At 37.8% G+C, this 17,224-nt stretch overlaps 1 protein-coding gene and 1 pseudogene across 5 annotated transcripts in view; both read right to left on the reverse strand.

Moving 5' to 3' along the window:
* Positions 1-3,169: 3,169 nt before the first annotated feature.
* Positions 3,170-10,459, reverse strand: LOC101429495 (lysine-rich coiled-coil protein 1-like; annotated as a pseudogene).
* A 3,026-nt stretch (positions 10,460-13,485) lies between these two features.
* LRRC8B (leucine rich repeat containing 8 VRAC subunit B) overlaps positions 13,486-17,224 on the reverse strand; it is an 86,535-nt gene continuing 82,796 nt past the window's right edge. For all 5 annotated transcript variants that reach the window (XM_004478040.5, XM_058303203.1, XM_012519481.4 and 2 more), the window contains one exon: positions 13,486-17,012. In XM_004478040.5, coding sequence (XP_004478097.1) covers positions 16,740-17,012 — 273 coding nt within the window. In that variant the 3' untranslated portion in view covers positions 13,486-16,739. The remainder of the gene's footprint in view (positions 17,013-17,224) is intronic.

Raw genomic sequence — 17,224 nt, forward strand, 5'->3', positions numbered from 1 at the left:
ATGACTAGAGTAGTTTCTTTCCGAAATTCAACACCAGTTCAGAGAAAGAATAGAAGGAAACTCCCTTCACACAGGTGGAGTGTGTCCCCCCCTAGTGGTGCAGTGTCAGAAACTCCAGGAGGGTAACCTCTTTACAGCTAATCATTAATGGAGAATCACAGCTCTCTGATTCCCGTTCAGAATAAAATAGCTGTGGCCATACCCAAGGCATCCATGTGCCCAACCAGCTGAACTAAGGGTTACTGCATTAAACAGTTGCCTGGGATACTAATTTGTAAGAAACACTAGAATGCCATTGGAATAATTGGAAATATGGGACAAATTGACTCAGGTTTCCACATGCAATTCATTAGGTTAGTGCTGAAATGGAAATTGGTACTCCCACTCAGCACACTTCATAATTTTATTTTGAATTTGAAGCTGTGACATTGAAACTATCTTTCAGGACAGGAAAATCTTGATAACTGAAAGACATTTATAGGTGAAGATATGTAAGCTTGGAATATGTGATTGGGATAAAACTGAAGAGTAGCGAATGAGAGTGAGAGTGCGATGGAGCAACCGAGCGAGCGATAGAGTGAGAGAATCCAGGCCTGGTCAAGAGGCCAGGGAGACAAGACTGTCTATGGGGGATGTTTGGCAGAAATGTGGTGAGCTGGGAGAGCCCTCTAGTCTCCCTAAGTCACTATCTCCTCCTGTATCTTTTACTCAACATTTTTATTGCTCTTGTGTGTGCTGTTTTTGGAGAAGGGAACAAGGGGGCAGCTAATATAGAGTTTCATGATTTTTACTTACAGAAAACCAGTTTTCCCACCTCTACCAAATACATTTTGAATAAGTATTCACAGAATTTTTTGTTTGTTTGTTTATAAAAGGGGTGACAAATTATTACCTGCCAGGGCACCCACACATCTTGGTATGGCCCTGGAGCCAGGCGAGACATAGGTCAATGTGCATCTCCCATTTGAGGCAGCGTCACAGAGATTAAGTGAGGGCCATTGAATTCTCGAGCTCTTGGGAGCTGGATATTTACTAAAGTAAAGTAATGGAATATAAGTTGAAACTGGGATGTTGTTATGGAAGATATCAGAAAGGAGCCTGGACTCCAAAACTTGGTTGCTCATTTACAGCTGGCATTGTGGGGCCCTCATTGCATGGGTAAGAAGTTAGATCACATGTTGATAAACCATAGGAATGTGTTTTCCCATGATTTCAAATGATGTCTGCCTAATGAGACTAAGCAGTTACTGTACCTGACAAACAAGTAAGGGGAGATTTTTTTTTTTTTTAAGAGAAATTACCAGAATGGAGCAAGAAGTGGTTTAAGAACTGAATAGTCAGTGAGGAAATGGGGCTGGCACGGAGGTTAGGTGTTAAAGGAAAGCAGAGAGAAGCTATGTTGGCTCTGAAATAAGCAAAGTAGGGAAAGATTTTTATTTTTTTAGCACGAATGTTATTTTCCCAAAAGAAAGAACTTGGAATTCTGCTTATTTACTAGTGGGTGCTGGTGGACATGCTTCTGTCTGATTTGTTCTCTCAGTGGCAGAAGGAGATAGAGAGTAAAAATAGATGTGAGTTGAGCCCTATAGAGACAAAGAATAGGATGTGTAAAATGGTGCATAAAATTTATAGGTATTTATAATAAGGAATAACTTACAAATATACTCAGTAGCAGACAGGATCAAGGGAATCATTGGATAGACTCATTGAAATGTAGTAGGCAGGAGGTTTTATAATTCTAGAGGAAGATGAGCCAAAAGGTGAAGAGATTTTCATAAATGACTACACATGTTTAAATGACTTTTTAAAAAATCCTTTGCAATGCAGATATATGCTCTTATGGAAATATCAAACTTTATTTCAAGTCGGTCTTTGTGCCCCTTGAATAAGTTGCTTCCTTTCCTCTGGATCTCAGCGGAGGTGTGAAGACAGGATCCAACGCACAACTGAGAAGCAACCAGAGCAACAGCCATCCCTGCAGGCGCGAACCTTCCCTTTACGACATTGCTGCAGTCAGCTGTGAATTTACGGCTTCTCTCTTCTAGTCAAACTCTTAACCACTTTTTTTGAAAAGCCCTTTTGAAGCACAGAAGTAAATGTCATGCTGAAGTTCATGAAGCCACAATGATTTGCCTCACCAGCGCGTGCCACTGCTCTGCAGACTGATAGCACAGGGCCCTAGAGTCTCAAAGCACTTAACATCCCTGAAAGGCTGCCAGTACCTTTAAGTCAGGCTCCCGCTTCATTTTGTCAATACACTTCTCCTTCCTAGTGCACGTACAGATGGGTGAGAGAGCCTTTCTCACATTTCCGGGAAACCTGTATTTCCAAGGAACACTATGGCCACCTGGCTATGTGCAACCTATCCTTTGAAAGCCCAAAAAGCAGTTACTTTCCCTCAGAATTTGATCCAGTATATATATGTGAGAGGTTGTGAACTTACAAAACAGTCATGTACATGTGTGGAATTCCCATACAACAACCCTCCACCAACACACCACACCGTTGTGAAACATGTGTTACAGATTATCAGATAACATCATGAGACTATTACCACTAACAGTGGTCTATAGCATACTTGGTATATTTTTTCCATATCTCCCTATTATTTACACAGTAGAGCTTTGGCATCGATACAGGAATATTATAGTATTGCTGTTAACTATAGGCCATAGGTTACATTAATTGTATTTTTTCCCATGCTTCTCCACACTCTTACCACCTTGTAATGTACATTTGTTCTAGTTCATAGAAGGAAATTCTTGTATTTGTACTATTAACCACAACTGTCGTCCACCTCTGGGTTGACTATGTTATTCAGTCCCTAGATTATTCTCTCGTTTTCTTTCAATTGACATTTACATCCCTAGACTACCCTCTGCAGCCACGATCCCATTTGTAAACCAGCTGCATTAGTTCTGCTCACTAAAGTGTTAACATAAATTCAGCCCATTTCCGTACTTTTACAGTAAAATTAATTAAAACTCCTGTATACATTAAGCATCAGTACCCTTTGAAACCCTCCTCTGATCTCCTAATAACCTATATTCTAGGTTTTAACTTTAAGTGTTTATTCCAAAGATTTAGTTCATATTAGTGAGAGTGCAATATTTGTCCTTTTGCTTCTGGCTTATTTCACTTAACATAATGTCTTCAAGGTTCATCTAAGTTATCATATGTGTCCCAATTTCATTTCCTCTTACAGCAGCATAGTATTCCATCATATGTATATATCACATTTTGTTTATCCATTCATTGGTTTTCTCTGGGTTATTTCCATCATTTGGTGATTGTGAATAACACTGCTATGAACATTGGTGTGCAAATGTCTGTTTGCATCACAGTTTTCAGTTCTTCTGGATATATTCCTAGTAGAGGATTTGTTGGATCACATGGCAGTTCCATATTTAGCTTCCTGAGAAACCGCCAAACTGTATTCCACAGAGGCTGCACCATTTTACATTTCCACCAACAGTGGAGTGTTCCTATTTCTCCACATCCTCTCCAGCATTTATTTTCCATTTTGTGTTTTTTAATAATGGCCATTCTATGCGTTGTGAATGACATCTCATTGTCATTTTGATTTGCATTACCCTAATAGTTAGGGATAGTGAAATTTTGTTTCATGTGCTTTTTGGCCACTTGTATTTCCTCTTGGTAGACATGTCTCTTTAAGTCTTTTGCCCATTTTTAAATTGAATTACTTGCTCTTTTATTGTTGAGTTGTACAATTGCTTTATAGAGTGGAAATCAAACCCTTATCAGATATGTGGCTTCCACTGAGTGGGCTGCCTTTCATTTTCTTGACGAGGTCCTTTGAATTATAAAAGTATTTTAAGTTGAGGAGGTCCCATTTATCCGTGTTTTCTTTCGTTGCTTGTGCTTTCAGTGAAAGTTTAAGAATCCACCACCTAACACCAGATCTTGAAGATGTTTCCCTACATTTTCTTCTAGGAGCTTTATGGTTGTAGATCCATTTTGACTTAATTTTTGTGTGAGGTAGGGGTCCTCTTTCTCTCTTTTGGATATGGATATCCAGTTCTCCCAGCACCATTTGTTGAATAGACTGTTCTGACACAGTTGGGTGGGTTTGACAGCCTTGTGAAAAATCACTTGAACATAGATACGAGGGTCTGTTTCTGAACCATCAATTCAATTCCATTCATCTAATGTCTCTCTTTATGCCAGTCCCATGCTGTTTTTATGACTGTAGCTAGGTAATATGATTTAATATCTGGAAGTGAGAGTCCTCCAACTTTGCTCTTCCTTTTTAAGATGTTTCTGGCTATTTGGAGCCCTTATCCTTCCAAATAAATTTGATAATTGTGTTTTCCATTTCTTTAAAAAAGGCTGGTGGAATTTTTATCAGGATTGCATTGAATTTATATATCATTCAGATAGAATTGACATCTTAAGGATATTTAGTCTTCCAGTCCATGAGCATGGAATGTTCTTCCAATTATTTAGATCTTTTAAAATTTCTTTTAGCAATGCATTGTAGTTTTCTGAATACAAGTGCTTTTGTGTCCTTGTTTAAGTTTATTCCTAAACATTTGATTCTTTTAGTCACTATTGTAAATGGAATTTTTTTTTTCTGATTTCTTCCTCAGATTGCACATCAGTAGTGTATAGAAATACTATTGATTTTTGCATATTAATCTTGTATCCTACCACTTTGCTGAACTCATCTATCAGTACTACTAGCTTTCTTGTGGATTTTTCAGGAGATTCTAGGTATAAGATCATATCATCAGTGAACAGTGAAAGTTTTACTTCTTCCTTTCCAATCTGGATGCCTTTTATTTCCTTTTCTTGGCTGATTGCTCTAGCTAGAACCTCTAGCACTATATTGAACAACAGTGTTAACAGTAGGCATCCTTGTCTTTTTCCCAATTTCAGTGGGAAAGCTTTCATTCTTTCACTGTTGAGTACAATGCTAGCTGTGGGTTTTTCTATATGGCCTTTATCATGTTGAGAAAGTTTCCTTCAATTCCTATCTTATGTAGTATTTTTATCAAGAAAGGATGCCTTTTTGCATCAAGTGATAGGATCATGTGATTTTTCTTCTTTGATTTATTAATGTGGTATATCATGCTGATTTTTTTTGTGTTGAACCATCCTTGCATGCCTGGCATAAAACCCACTTGATCATGATGAATATTCCTTTAATGTGTTGTTGGATTTGGTTAGCTTGTTTTGTTGAGATTTTTGCATCCATATTTATTAGGAAAGTGAGTCTTTAATTTTCCTTTTTCATAATATCTTTATCTGGCTTTGGTATTAGGGTGATATTAGCTTCAAAGAATGAGTTTGGTAGTGTTTCTTCCTGTTAAACTTTTTGGAAGAGTGTGAGTTAAATTGGTATTAAATCCTCTTTGAATGCTTGGTAGAACTCACCTGTGAATCTGGTCCTGGGCTTTTCATTTTGGGGAGTTGTTTGGTGACTGTTTCAATCTCTTTTCTTGTGATTGGTTTGTTGAGTTCCTCTATTTTTTCTAAGTTTGGTATAGGTTGTTTGTACATTCCCAGGATTTTCTCCACTTCATCTGCATTGTCTAGTTTGTTTGCATGGAGTCATTCATAGTATCATCTTATGATTTTTTATTTATTTTTATTTTTATTTCTTTATTTCAGTAGTAATGTCCCCATTTTCATTTTTTATTTTATTTATTTGCATTTTCTCTCTTTTTTCTTTGTCAGTCTAATTAAAAGCTTGTCAATTTTCTTAATCTTCTTGAAGAGCCAACTTTTGGTTTTGTTAATTCTATTTTTTTCCCTCAATTTCATTTATTTCTCCTCTGAGCTTTTTTATTTCATTCTTTCTTCCTATTTTGGGATTACTTTACTGTTCTTTTTCTAGTTCCTCCAGCTGTGTAGTTAGGTCATTGATTTTTAGCCACCCCTCCCCCTTTTGGTAGAAATTAGAACTTGATTATAAATGCTTCCAGAGTATAAACTGATTTTGTATCAGGACTTTTTTTTTTTTTAAAGATTTATTTATTTAATTTCCCCCCCTCCCCTGGTTGTCTGTTCTTGGTGTCTATTTGCTGCGTCTTGTTTCTTTGTCCGCTTCCGTTGTTGTCAGCAGCACGGGAAGTGTGGGTGGCGCCATTCCTGGGCAGGCTGCTCTTTCTTTTCACGCTGGGCGACTTTTCCTCGCGGGGGACACCCTTGCGTGGCACGGCACTCCTTGTGCGCATCAGCACTGCGCATGGCCAGCTCCACATGGGTCAAGGAGGCCCGGGGTTTGAACCGCGGACCTCCCATGTGGTAGACGGACGCCCTAACCACTGGGCCAAAGTCCGTTCCCGTATCAGGACTTTTTGATAACTTAAAACTATATGTAATCTAAACTTATTATAATGTATCTCAAGTTCTACTTTCCAACCTACAATATGTAGTGTTAGACTTAACCAAGCGAAAAAAAAAATCCATCTAAATTGCATCATAGAGAAAGACAATAAGCCTAAAATACCTCATCCAAACTAAAACAAACCCAATCAAGAAATAGATTCTGCAGCACCTATTAACCATCCAACTTACAATAAAAGATCTTCCAAGGGAAAACAATTCCACTATCATAGCAATTTGATGAATAAAAGCAGAGTCACGCTCATTAAGGGAAATTACATTATATGTAAGAAAAATGTAATAACACTTTTAGAAAATGAGGAAAAGTAATTTCTGTGTTGGGGAGAAAGCATATTAAATACTTTCTGTTCGCTTGGCCTTTGTTAGAGGTTGAAAAATCTGTTCACATAAGAAAAGCTATGACCACAAACTTCATGAAATCAATTCCCTCAACTATTTTTTTCAATTCAAATTTGGGAGAACTAAATAAATAGCTTAAAAATCCAAGGACACACTGGTCCCAAAGCATTTCCTCCTCTGTCCTTTCTTGGCCTTGTTCCTTTTTTCTTTTCTTGCTTATATTCCTCTTTCTTAGAGGCTCTGTCTCGGCTTTTTTCTCCTTTCAATTCTTAAGCTTTTGTGTACTGACACTGTTTCCACCTCGTTTCCTTCTTTGGATGCTCTTGTGTTTGTTTAAATGCATTTCCTCACAACTATTTTTTCCTTTCATGCTTGGACTGCTCCTTCTTTAGTTTTTCTGTCTTCTTTCTGGTATCTTTTTCTCTTCTGATGTGCTTGTTTATGACTGGCTTGATAGGGACTGGTACTGTTTTCTAAGGAGAGGTGCATGTAAACTCCAGGTTCTACAGTATATGAACCACAATTATATTCTTGCTGACTATCATTCAGGAGTACTGGTTTTTCTGAGTAGTCTCTGGGGAATTGGCAATAGCTCAGAGAGTCTGGGCTCAATCTTCTGTCATGAGCTGGTAGCCACTGAGGTAAATGGCTTCCCACTGTTTGTGAAATATTGTGTGATCTTGGGTAAGTCTGGACAGAGTCAGGAATTTTTGCTCAAATGTCCTATATCTGGGTCTGGAGTCAACCTCTTTTTTGTACTCATAGGTTTCTAAATAGTTCTTTTATCTTTCTGAAACTCTGATACGATCTTCAAGTTTATAATGAAGAGTCATATATCTTCTTTGAATGCTTCACTTCATTAGGTTGACAACAAGGGATTCTTCTTATGAGGCTGAAACTTGGTAGAGAAATCATCATATTCACCCATTAAGTGCTTCAGTTTTTTAGCATGAACTTGCCCCACATCGTGAGACTGTGCCACAACTGGGGACCCAGAAATCATAATGCAGTGATTACAAGATCTATTTTTGACCAATACTCCACTCCTGTTCACCTCATAATGTGAAATCCTTTGTGATTCACCATAGCACCATTCCACATATTTTACTAAGGCATCTGTAAAAGGTTCAATCTTTATGCATTCCATGTGGTATCTTCTCTGAGGCAGGGATGGATGTCCCCCTCCTCACCAATGCTCCAGGCCAAGAAAGGAGCCCAGATGGAGGTGGCAGAGAATAAGAGATAACCACTGCCACCTGTGCTGCCTAGCACTCTTTCTTCCCTTATAATGTAAGAAGAAATTCATAGCCCCAAATAAGGGCTATAAATTTCCCTTTCAGCACCGCCTTATTGCATTCCACAGTCTGATGTTGTGTTCACATTTTCATTCATCTTAAGATATTTATTGATTGCTTTTGCAATTTCTTTTTTGACCCATTGATTAAGAGTGTGTTGTTTAATCTCCATGTATTTCTGAATTTTCCTTTTTTCTTGTTCATTTCCAGCTTTATTCCATTATGATCAGAGGAAGTGCTTTGTATAATTTTGATCTTATTGAATTTATTGAGATATGCTTTGTGATCCAATGTATGATCTATCCTGGAGAAAGATCCATGAACACTTAAGAAGAATATATAACTTGCTGTTTTGGGGTGCAATGTTTTGTATATGTCTTTTAGATTTAATGTATCATATTATTTCTTTATTTGATCCTCTGCCCAGATGTTCTATCCAATGCTGAGAGTGGTGTATTGAAGTATCTATTACTGTAGAGACATCTATTTCTTCCATCAGGTTTGCCAGTGTTTGCCTCATGTAATTTCCTGGTTAGGTGCATATACGTTTATTACTGTTATTTCTTCTTGGTGAATTGCTCCTTTTATTAATATATAATGTTCTTCCTTGTCTCTAGTAACAGTTTTGCTTTTAAAGTCTATTTCATCCAATGTAAGTATAGCTACACAAGTTTTTTTGTTTTTTTTTTGTTACTCCATGTGCAGACTATCTTTACCCAGTCTTTCACTTTCAATCTATGTATCTTTGGGTCTATGGTGAGTCCCTTATAGACAGCATATAGATAGCTCATCTTTTCTTATCCATTCCACCAGTCTGTCTTTTGATTGGGAAGTTTAACGCTTTAACAGTCAATGTTATTGCTGTAAAGGCAGTTCTTACTTCACCCATTTACCTTTGGGTTTTATCTGTCATGTTTTATCTTCACAACTTTGTTTCTTTTACTAATATAATCTTCATTTCTAGACTCTCTTCTAAGCCTCTCTCATCTTTTCTGTAGCTCTTCCTTTAGTATTTCCTGCAAAGCTGGTCTATTGTTACAAACTCTCAGTATCTGTTTATCTGTGAATATTCTAAACTTGTCTTCATTTTTGAAAGACAATCTTACTGTATAGATTCTTGGCTGGAAGTTTTTCTCTTGCAGTATCTTAAAGATATCATACCACTGCCTTCTTGCCTCCAAGGTTTCTAATGAGAAATCAGCACTTAATCTTATTGGCTGTCCCTTGTGACACATCACTTCTCTCTTGCTTCTCTCAGAATTCTCAGTCTTTGGCATATGACATTCTGATTAGTGTCTTGGAGTAGGTCTATTTGGATTTATTCAGATGGGAATACATTGTGCTTCTTGGACATGGGTATCTATGTCCTTCAATAGAGTTGGGAAATTTTCAGCTATTACTTCTTCAAATATTCCTTCTGCCCTTTTTCCCTTCTCTTCTCCTTCTGGGACACCCATGACATGTATTTTGCATGTCTCTTGCCATCATTTAGTTCCCCAAGAGTTTGGTTTTGGAGGCCATGTCTTGAAGCTCATTGATCCTTTTTTCTGCATTGTCAAATCTGCTGTTATATATGTGTGGTGTATATATATATATATATATATATATATATATATATTTTTTTTTTTTTTATTTACTTATTTTTATTTCCCCTCCCTCCTTGTGGCTTGCTTGCTGTCTGCTCTGTCCATTCACTACATGCTCTTCTGTGTTTTTGCTTGTCTCCCTTTTATGTTGCGTCACCTTGCTGAGTCAGCTCTCTGTGGCACTTGTGGGCTGGGTGGGGCTCTGTGGCGTCTGCAGGCTGGGTGGTGTTCTGTGAGTGCCAGGACCCAGGGCCTCCCATATGGTAGACGGGAGCTCAACTGGTAGAGCCACAGGCACTTCCCCATATTTTTTATTGTGCCTTTCATTCTCATAAGATCTGCTGTTTTTCTACATATGCTCTCAAATTCTTTGTGCTCATGCAGTATCTCCTTAATATCCTTAATCTCTATAGCCATCTCATTGAATTTATTAAGATTTCTTTGAACATCTATGATTAGTTATCTCAACTTCTTTATGCCATCTAGAGGCTTATCTTGTTTCTTTGACTGGGCTGTATCTTCCTGTTTCTTAGTATGGATTGTAATTTATTGTTAGTGTTTTGGCATCTGGCTTCCTAGATATATTTATTCTGGGCACAATTTCTCTCTTTAGTTTGGGGCTTTTTTGCCCTTTCTCCCTTGCTGGCTGTGTAGTAGGATGTAGTTGGTACAGTAAGCATTGGAGGCTGATGCTTCCTGCGTTGTCCTAGGAACCAAAAAAGCTTCTGCCACTTTTCTCCTCTATCAGGGTTAGGGATTGAGTTTCAGCTGTGTGTAGTAATCCAAGCCATGCTGGCCAAGACTGTAGTTGCCCAGAGAGATGATGAAGCTTCATGCCTCTTCCTCCCCTGTCTGGAGCAGGATGGAGCTGCAGGTGTGGGCACCAAACAGACATGCAGGCCAAAAATGACTGTTTCACCCTGGTAGATTGACATAGCACCAGCCCTCCTACTCCCCTGCCAGGCATGGGGGCGGACCCTCCAGCATGCCCAAAAATCTAATCCATGTGGGCTGAAAGCACCTGCAGTTGCCCTGAGAGGCTGAGGGAATACTGTCTCTTCTGCCCTTTAGGGAGTGAGGATGGAACCAGTCCTTGCTGGCCAAAAGCACCTGCAGTTGCCTGGAGAGGCTGAAGAAACACTAGCTCCCTTCTATCTTATCAGGGGTAGGGGAAAAGCTACAAGCACAAAACAGTCTAATCTGTACAGGCTGAAAGTGACTACCATTTCCTGGAGAGGCTGAGGAAACACAGCTCCCCTCCTATCTTTTGCAGGGCAGGAATGGAGCTGCAGGTGTCCAAGTATCTAGTCTGAGGGCCAAAAGCACTTGCAGTTACCCAGAGAAGCTGAAGAAACACCTGTCTCCTCCTATCACATGGGGGTAGGGTGGCGATGGAATCAAAGGTGCTCAACAAATCAGTCTATGCAGGCTGAAAGCACTTGCAGTTGTCCAAAGAGGTCAAGGAAACACGGCTCCACTCCTATCCTATGGGAGGCAGGGATGGAGTCACAGGTATCTGACTACTCAGTCTGAGCTGGCCAAAAGCACCTGCAGTTGCCTGGAGAAGCTGCTTAAGGTCCCGCTAGCTTCCTCCCTGCTGCAGGTGGGGCTGGAGCTTAGGCTAGAGCTGCAAACTGATCTGGGTGGAAAGAAGCTGGTCTCTACCACCACTGTGACTTTCAATCAGCCCTGCTTCCTCTCATGCTGGGGATGGTGTTAGAATGGCTGCTACTGGCCTCTTTCCGACTTGGACAGGTTCAAATTTTAGCTGTTCTTAGGATTATACTTTAGCCTGCTGAATTTACTAATCAGTAGCTGGAGCTGGTGTTCAACCATCTTTTCCTCCCGTTTTGGGAAATGGAGCTTCCAATTCCAGCCATGGACTAGCTCCCGAAGTGGCTCTGCGGCATGGAGTGCTCTATTCACAGTCTTCATTGTAGATGGGCAGTCTCTTCCTTCCATTCTTTCAAGGATGTTGCAGAATGCTCTTCTGGTCTCCTGGGTCCCCCAAACAGGTGCTTTAAATAGTTCTGGGTGATTACTAAGTGCCCTGTTGGACAACCTGACTCTTGGAGTGCTTTACTCTGCTGCCATCTTGCTACTCCCACCCCCATCCAGTATGTCTTGAATTCCCTCCTCCAGCAGAGAATGTTCTGGGTATCATTTTCTAATGTGCTCCTGAAACTGTGTATGTGTGTGTGTGTGGGGGGGGGGGGGGGGGGGTGGGAGGGGGGGAAGGAGAGAGAGAGAGAGAGAGAGGGAGAGAGGGAGAGATTGAGAAAACAAGTCTTCTACCCAAAAGGCCAAACTTTCATATGCATGTTTTATCCAAAAATTTTAGTGACAGATTCCATCCTCTTCACCCCCACAACCAGTGTATTCTAGGACCATTCCAGATCTATTTAGGTGCTTGCTATTTTTGCAACCATTTGAGCATACTCATAATTGTTATGAGACTCAAAGGTAAATCCTAAACAATATCTTTTGGTGAATAACATAAAGGTACAGCTGTATGAATAAGTGTGGGAGGAGGAAGGGATGCTCTTTTGAAACTGGACACTGGTAAGTGAACACAGTGTAAATTAGTAAATTTCTTCCAACATTTAATCTGTATTTATTTGCCATTTATTATAAAAACTGAATCCTTATTTTACATAAAAGGTACTTTAAAAACAGTAACGCTTACCAAAATCTACTGAATTTCAGGCAAAAAGATTTACCACTAAAGTGCATCTTTACATGGTAAACCTGAGGGCTCCAAATATGGAACTCATTGCAAAAATCTTACATTTTCTAATAGTTCATTACCAGAAGCGAAAATCAAGGGTATATAAGTTTTCCAAATATGTGGCAAACATAAAACAACAAATACAAGCCTTCATTGTAAAGCTAATTAAAGAAAATGTCTCTACTCAAAATTGGTCCATTATTTCACTGAGGATGAAATATTTGAAGAGTTTTAAAAATCCTCTCATAAACTTTAAATTTTAGGTTTATCCATAACACATATATATGCACAAACACATCCACTTTAACTCTACACCTTTGTATTTTTTTAATTGCACCATCTCTGTTAGAGATAATATACAACATGCAGAAGGCATTTAAAATTGTTTTTTCAGCAGTCATGTATTATATCAGTCAAATGCAAAACTAAAATATGTATTAAGTTTCGTTGTATGTCATATCAATTCAGTACTTTGGCTTATATATTCTATGTTAATGTTTTAGTGTTGACACAATTGCTCATATAAAAAGAAGATAAAGCGAATAGAGTCTATTACTAAAGGTACTTAGTTGAAGTTCCCAGTGGAGTAGAAATGATAAACAACCAATGGGAAGAAATCAATTAAATAGGACTGTTTTTGTTGTTTCCCTGCTTCAGCTTTTCACATAAAGCTGAGAAAAGAAGTAATTATAACCAGGGCATTTTGCAAGTTATTAGTTTATACCAGTTCATATATAAATAATGTCTTAAGACAAACTAGAATGCAAAACAATACTTCCTCTTCTCTCCCACAGCCTTCTTGTCTCAAGAAAGAAACAAAAACAGATTATGATGCAATGTACAGCTACTGAAAACAAAGTGGACCTAGTTACATTTTCATGCCTCTGGTAGGGATGAAGGACCATAGGATCAGCTCTAACTACTGTAAAGATAGGTAAAGAGAAACGACCCTACTCAATTTGGGATAACTATAGGCTATCTGGCTTCTGCCAAAATAAATGCATGCTCAAGTATCTCTGCAAGATCTTTGGCACAAATATATTCTATTACTATATGATCGCTGATCAAAGTAATTTAATGGGGTGGGTGAATGGAGAAGGAAAATAAAATACCTTAAAGATGAAAAGAAACATTTATAGAAAACACAAGGAAATAAAGCTATAAATCTGCAGAATAATTGTTTATTTTAATGGTTTCTGAAACCAGTCAAGATTATGCAATATTTTAAACATACAAAATTTTGAACCGTGAAACACGAAGAAAAAAACAACAAATATTTTCACTATTAAACAATGTTATGCAAGCATATCACTGCAGTTCACCACAGCACATATATCAGAGCTATGCCACAGTGCTGAGATCCTGATGATCTCTGTTTTTACCCTGTTTAACAGAAATGTTTGTTAAATGACAGTGAAGTATGGTGACATAAAAGGGGTGGAAATTAAGACTGAGGATGACAAACGGAGATACATGATCTACATGCCCTACAGACGTACCCTGATGTAGGTTAGGGAAACTCTACAACTTCACCAGGAATGCTCAGTAAGACTTAGCCTCTCAAACTAAGGTTGAACATTCAATTTCCTTTTAAAGGTTATCACTAAACAAGTGGAATACTCCATGATTACAAGTATTGAATGAAATAGAATTAATACCTAGCATTAATGTAAAACTTATTACAACTTTGGAAAAACTACTAAAATATAAAAAACTTAAGCATTCAGATTTTGCATACATAGAGGTGGTGTGTGTGTAAATCAAAGGAGCCAACTCCATTGCTACCAAGCCATAAACTTTTGTTCTGAATACATCTGCATTTATTTTGTGGAAAATGCACTAGGCATTCTTGGAAATCAAAAGCCAACTAAAGTTTCATAATTATAATTTAACAAACTTCATATTCTTCATTTAAAATTTTCTTGAATACAAGAGTACTTGTAAAATAAAGATATGATACAAAAGGGCAATAAAGGAGTATTAACAAAATTTTTGAAAGTCAAGTGGTAGTCTCAGAGTTCATTATGGTGCTATGTCCTTTCAAAAGTTATACCCGAACACTTTAATCTTCTTGATTAAAAAGAAGAAATTCAAAAACTAACTGTGCCATCACAACAGAATTTGCATCAGTCACTATATCCTAATGCATGGGAAGCAGTTTACAATATTCACGATTAATCTTGCTGGTAAATTGCTTCCTGAAACTTAGTGATAAAGACAGTAGAGGTGAGAATGCCTAGTCATGATATTCCAGTTTGTCAGGCAAATGACAGCAAATATGACTATATTATGGTTTGAAAATGCTTCTTTATAGGAGAGGGTGGAGTTTCTCTTACAAAGTATGGCTAATCATATGGACAAAAACATTTAAACCCCTCTCCATACATTACATTCATGTCCAAAATTTAAAACAATTCTATCCCACACTAGAATCAGGGCACATGACTATGCTGCTGCAAAACAAATGTGAACATTAAAATGACCATCAACTCACATTTAAAAATGAAAATAACAAAGAATCCTGGATACAGGCAGAATCTGTTTCTGAAGTCCTAAGAAAGTTCCATCAGTTATGCCTGGTTCCCTGAGAACTTGAGTGTTCTGACTAAAGGCAAATTTTGGTAAGAATGAAATGTTTACACTGTTTCTTACCATTCAATATAAACTGCTAGGCAGTTTTTGGTATTCCATAGTTTTTAAAATTAATTTTATTCAAATTTTATTTGACATTAACAATTTTTTTTTCTCTGAACTTCGGTCCTGGGGGATGAGGCAAGCTACATTTTGCCATCACTTAAAGACTCATTTTCATTTTTCTGGAACAGGCCAAGAAAATTCATGCCACACAATTTCATATTTACAGAACTCTTTCTCCTTAGTGTTTTCCAGTTTTGTCTAGGTGCTATTTTTGCAACTATTTTAGCATAGGTGCTGTTAACAGATTACCTCAGAGTTAGATCCAAACTGAGGTGGCATCAAATTGCATAGACCCATTAGAGAAAGACACATTAAAAATGTACCTTTCCCCAAACAGGGCTGCTCGATTTTATTCATTTTACATGATTAAAAAAATTCCAAATACAAAGCTCTTCATAAAAAGGAGCAAAATGTATTCTAGAAGATTCTAGAAGATTTAGACAAAGACATGAGATGAATTTCAGTGTTAAATGGATCTATTTCTTTGTGAGCTTTGAGAATTTCATCTTAAACACTGAATAGCTGAGTGTTTTATATTATAATCATATTTAGGGATCATGCAAAAGTATTTTTCTTCAACTCGTACTAAATTTCTACAAAGCATTAAAATCAATTTGAAAATCCAGACCTGTACCTCTCCCCTCCATCACAGTTTTTGTAAGCTACTAAGAATTGTACCCGTACGCTACACAAGCACTAGGGAAGAGAGAGGTAGGTGATGTGGCCATTTTCTCACAAGGAAACTCTCCAAATATTTTAGCACATGAAACACAAGGCTTTTGTTAGTCAGAATTACTTGCAGAATAGAAAAACATTTTGGAGCTGAATGCACATAAACATGAGAATCATAGACAGCCAAAACCAAGTACATTAAATGTGAATGCTGAAAGAAATGCATCAACTCTCTGTAACTTACAAAAATTATTCTCACAGACGTTGAATACAAGATTATACAATAGAAAAAAAAAGTTTTACATTTAATATAAAATTTTTAGCAAATAAAAAGGCTTTGATAATAGACGAGAGGAAATTACAGAGAATGCATGAGTTTTCAGGATGCTTTTGAGGGTGACATCTCCTAAGTAGCCTGGCTCCTGTTCTATGCAAAGGCCAAAAGCAGATGTTTTCTCAGGGTTCATCACTGATGTTAAAGAGAAAAGGGGATTAGTGAAGACTCAAGCAAGCTGGAAAAGGAAGTAAAAATTAAGACAGAAAGGTAGTCTGCTAAACACAATGAACCCTGCCTAAAAATTTAAGAACATTATCAAAGGCAGTGGTGACTATGTATCATAGAAATATATATTGATGAGTTTATGATCTTCATCATCAACATTAAGAGGAAGTCAATTACAAATAAGTGTGCAAGTAAGTAACGGGGGCGGGGGAAGGGAGAGAAAAAGAATACCTGTTCAGTCTTCAAGGAAAAATTGCAAGGTAGAAATAAAATAAGTCTTTGTTCCCCATTCCACCTTCGATGTGTACTTCTTACACTATCTCAATAAGTTAAAGACCAGTTATTCACAAAACTTCAGTTTAGTGTTAACACTTTTTACCCGTTTGATTTTGGGCTAGACACTGAGTTGCTTTAATAAGACATCTGGTTATGGTTAGTCAAAATCATCATCCATTTTTCATCTTTACAACTTAGGAAGTTTTACTTCTCATTTAAAGCCCTGGGGGCATATTTTAAAAAATTATTTTGAGACCTGGGGTCTCTCTAGATCAACATTTATCTAAGCATGTCTGCAAACGTTCTGTTACAGGGAGAGGAAGAGTATTGAGCAAATTCTCCTCAACAATCAAACAGCTCCGTTTCAGTGACTGACATCCTTCCAGTTCAGGAGGAAGTGTTTCCAGGCAATTACCGATGAGCTCCAGATGAGTAAGGTTCGGCAGCTCACCCACGTGGGGAGACAAACTCATCAGGCTATTTTTCCCCAAAAGTAAACACTGCAGCTTTTTGCACTGAAATAGCCCATCTGGTAGCATCTCAATCTGGAAAGACAAAAAAAGAAGCCAGTTGGTTTTTGATGCCCTAGGATAATAAATTTATTTATACCTCTATCTTGTTCCAAAAACATTTCTGGGAGTTAACTGGAATACATATACCAATGGTGTTAAATTTGAAGTAGATGAAAAGGTAGAGGAAAATATAAGGGCAGGAGTACCACATGGAGCCAGGACTGAGAAGAGCATGAAAGAAGGAC

This window comes from Dasypus novemcinctus, chromosome 9, assembly GCF_030445035.2.
Source record: "Dasypus novemcinctus isolate mDasNov1 chromosome 9, mDasNov1.1.hap2, whole genome shotgun sequence".
Taxonomy (NCBI): domain Eukaryota; kingdom Metazoa; phylum Chordata; class Mammalia; order Cingulata; family Dasypodidae; genus Dasypus; species Dasypus novemcinctus.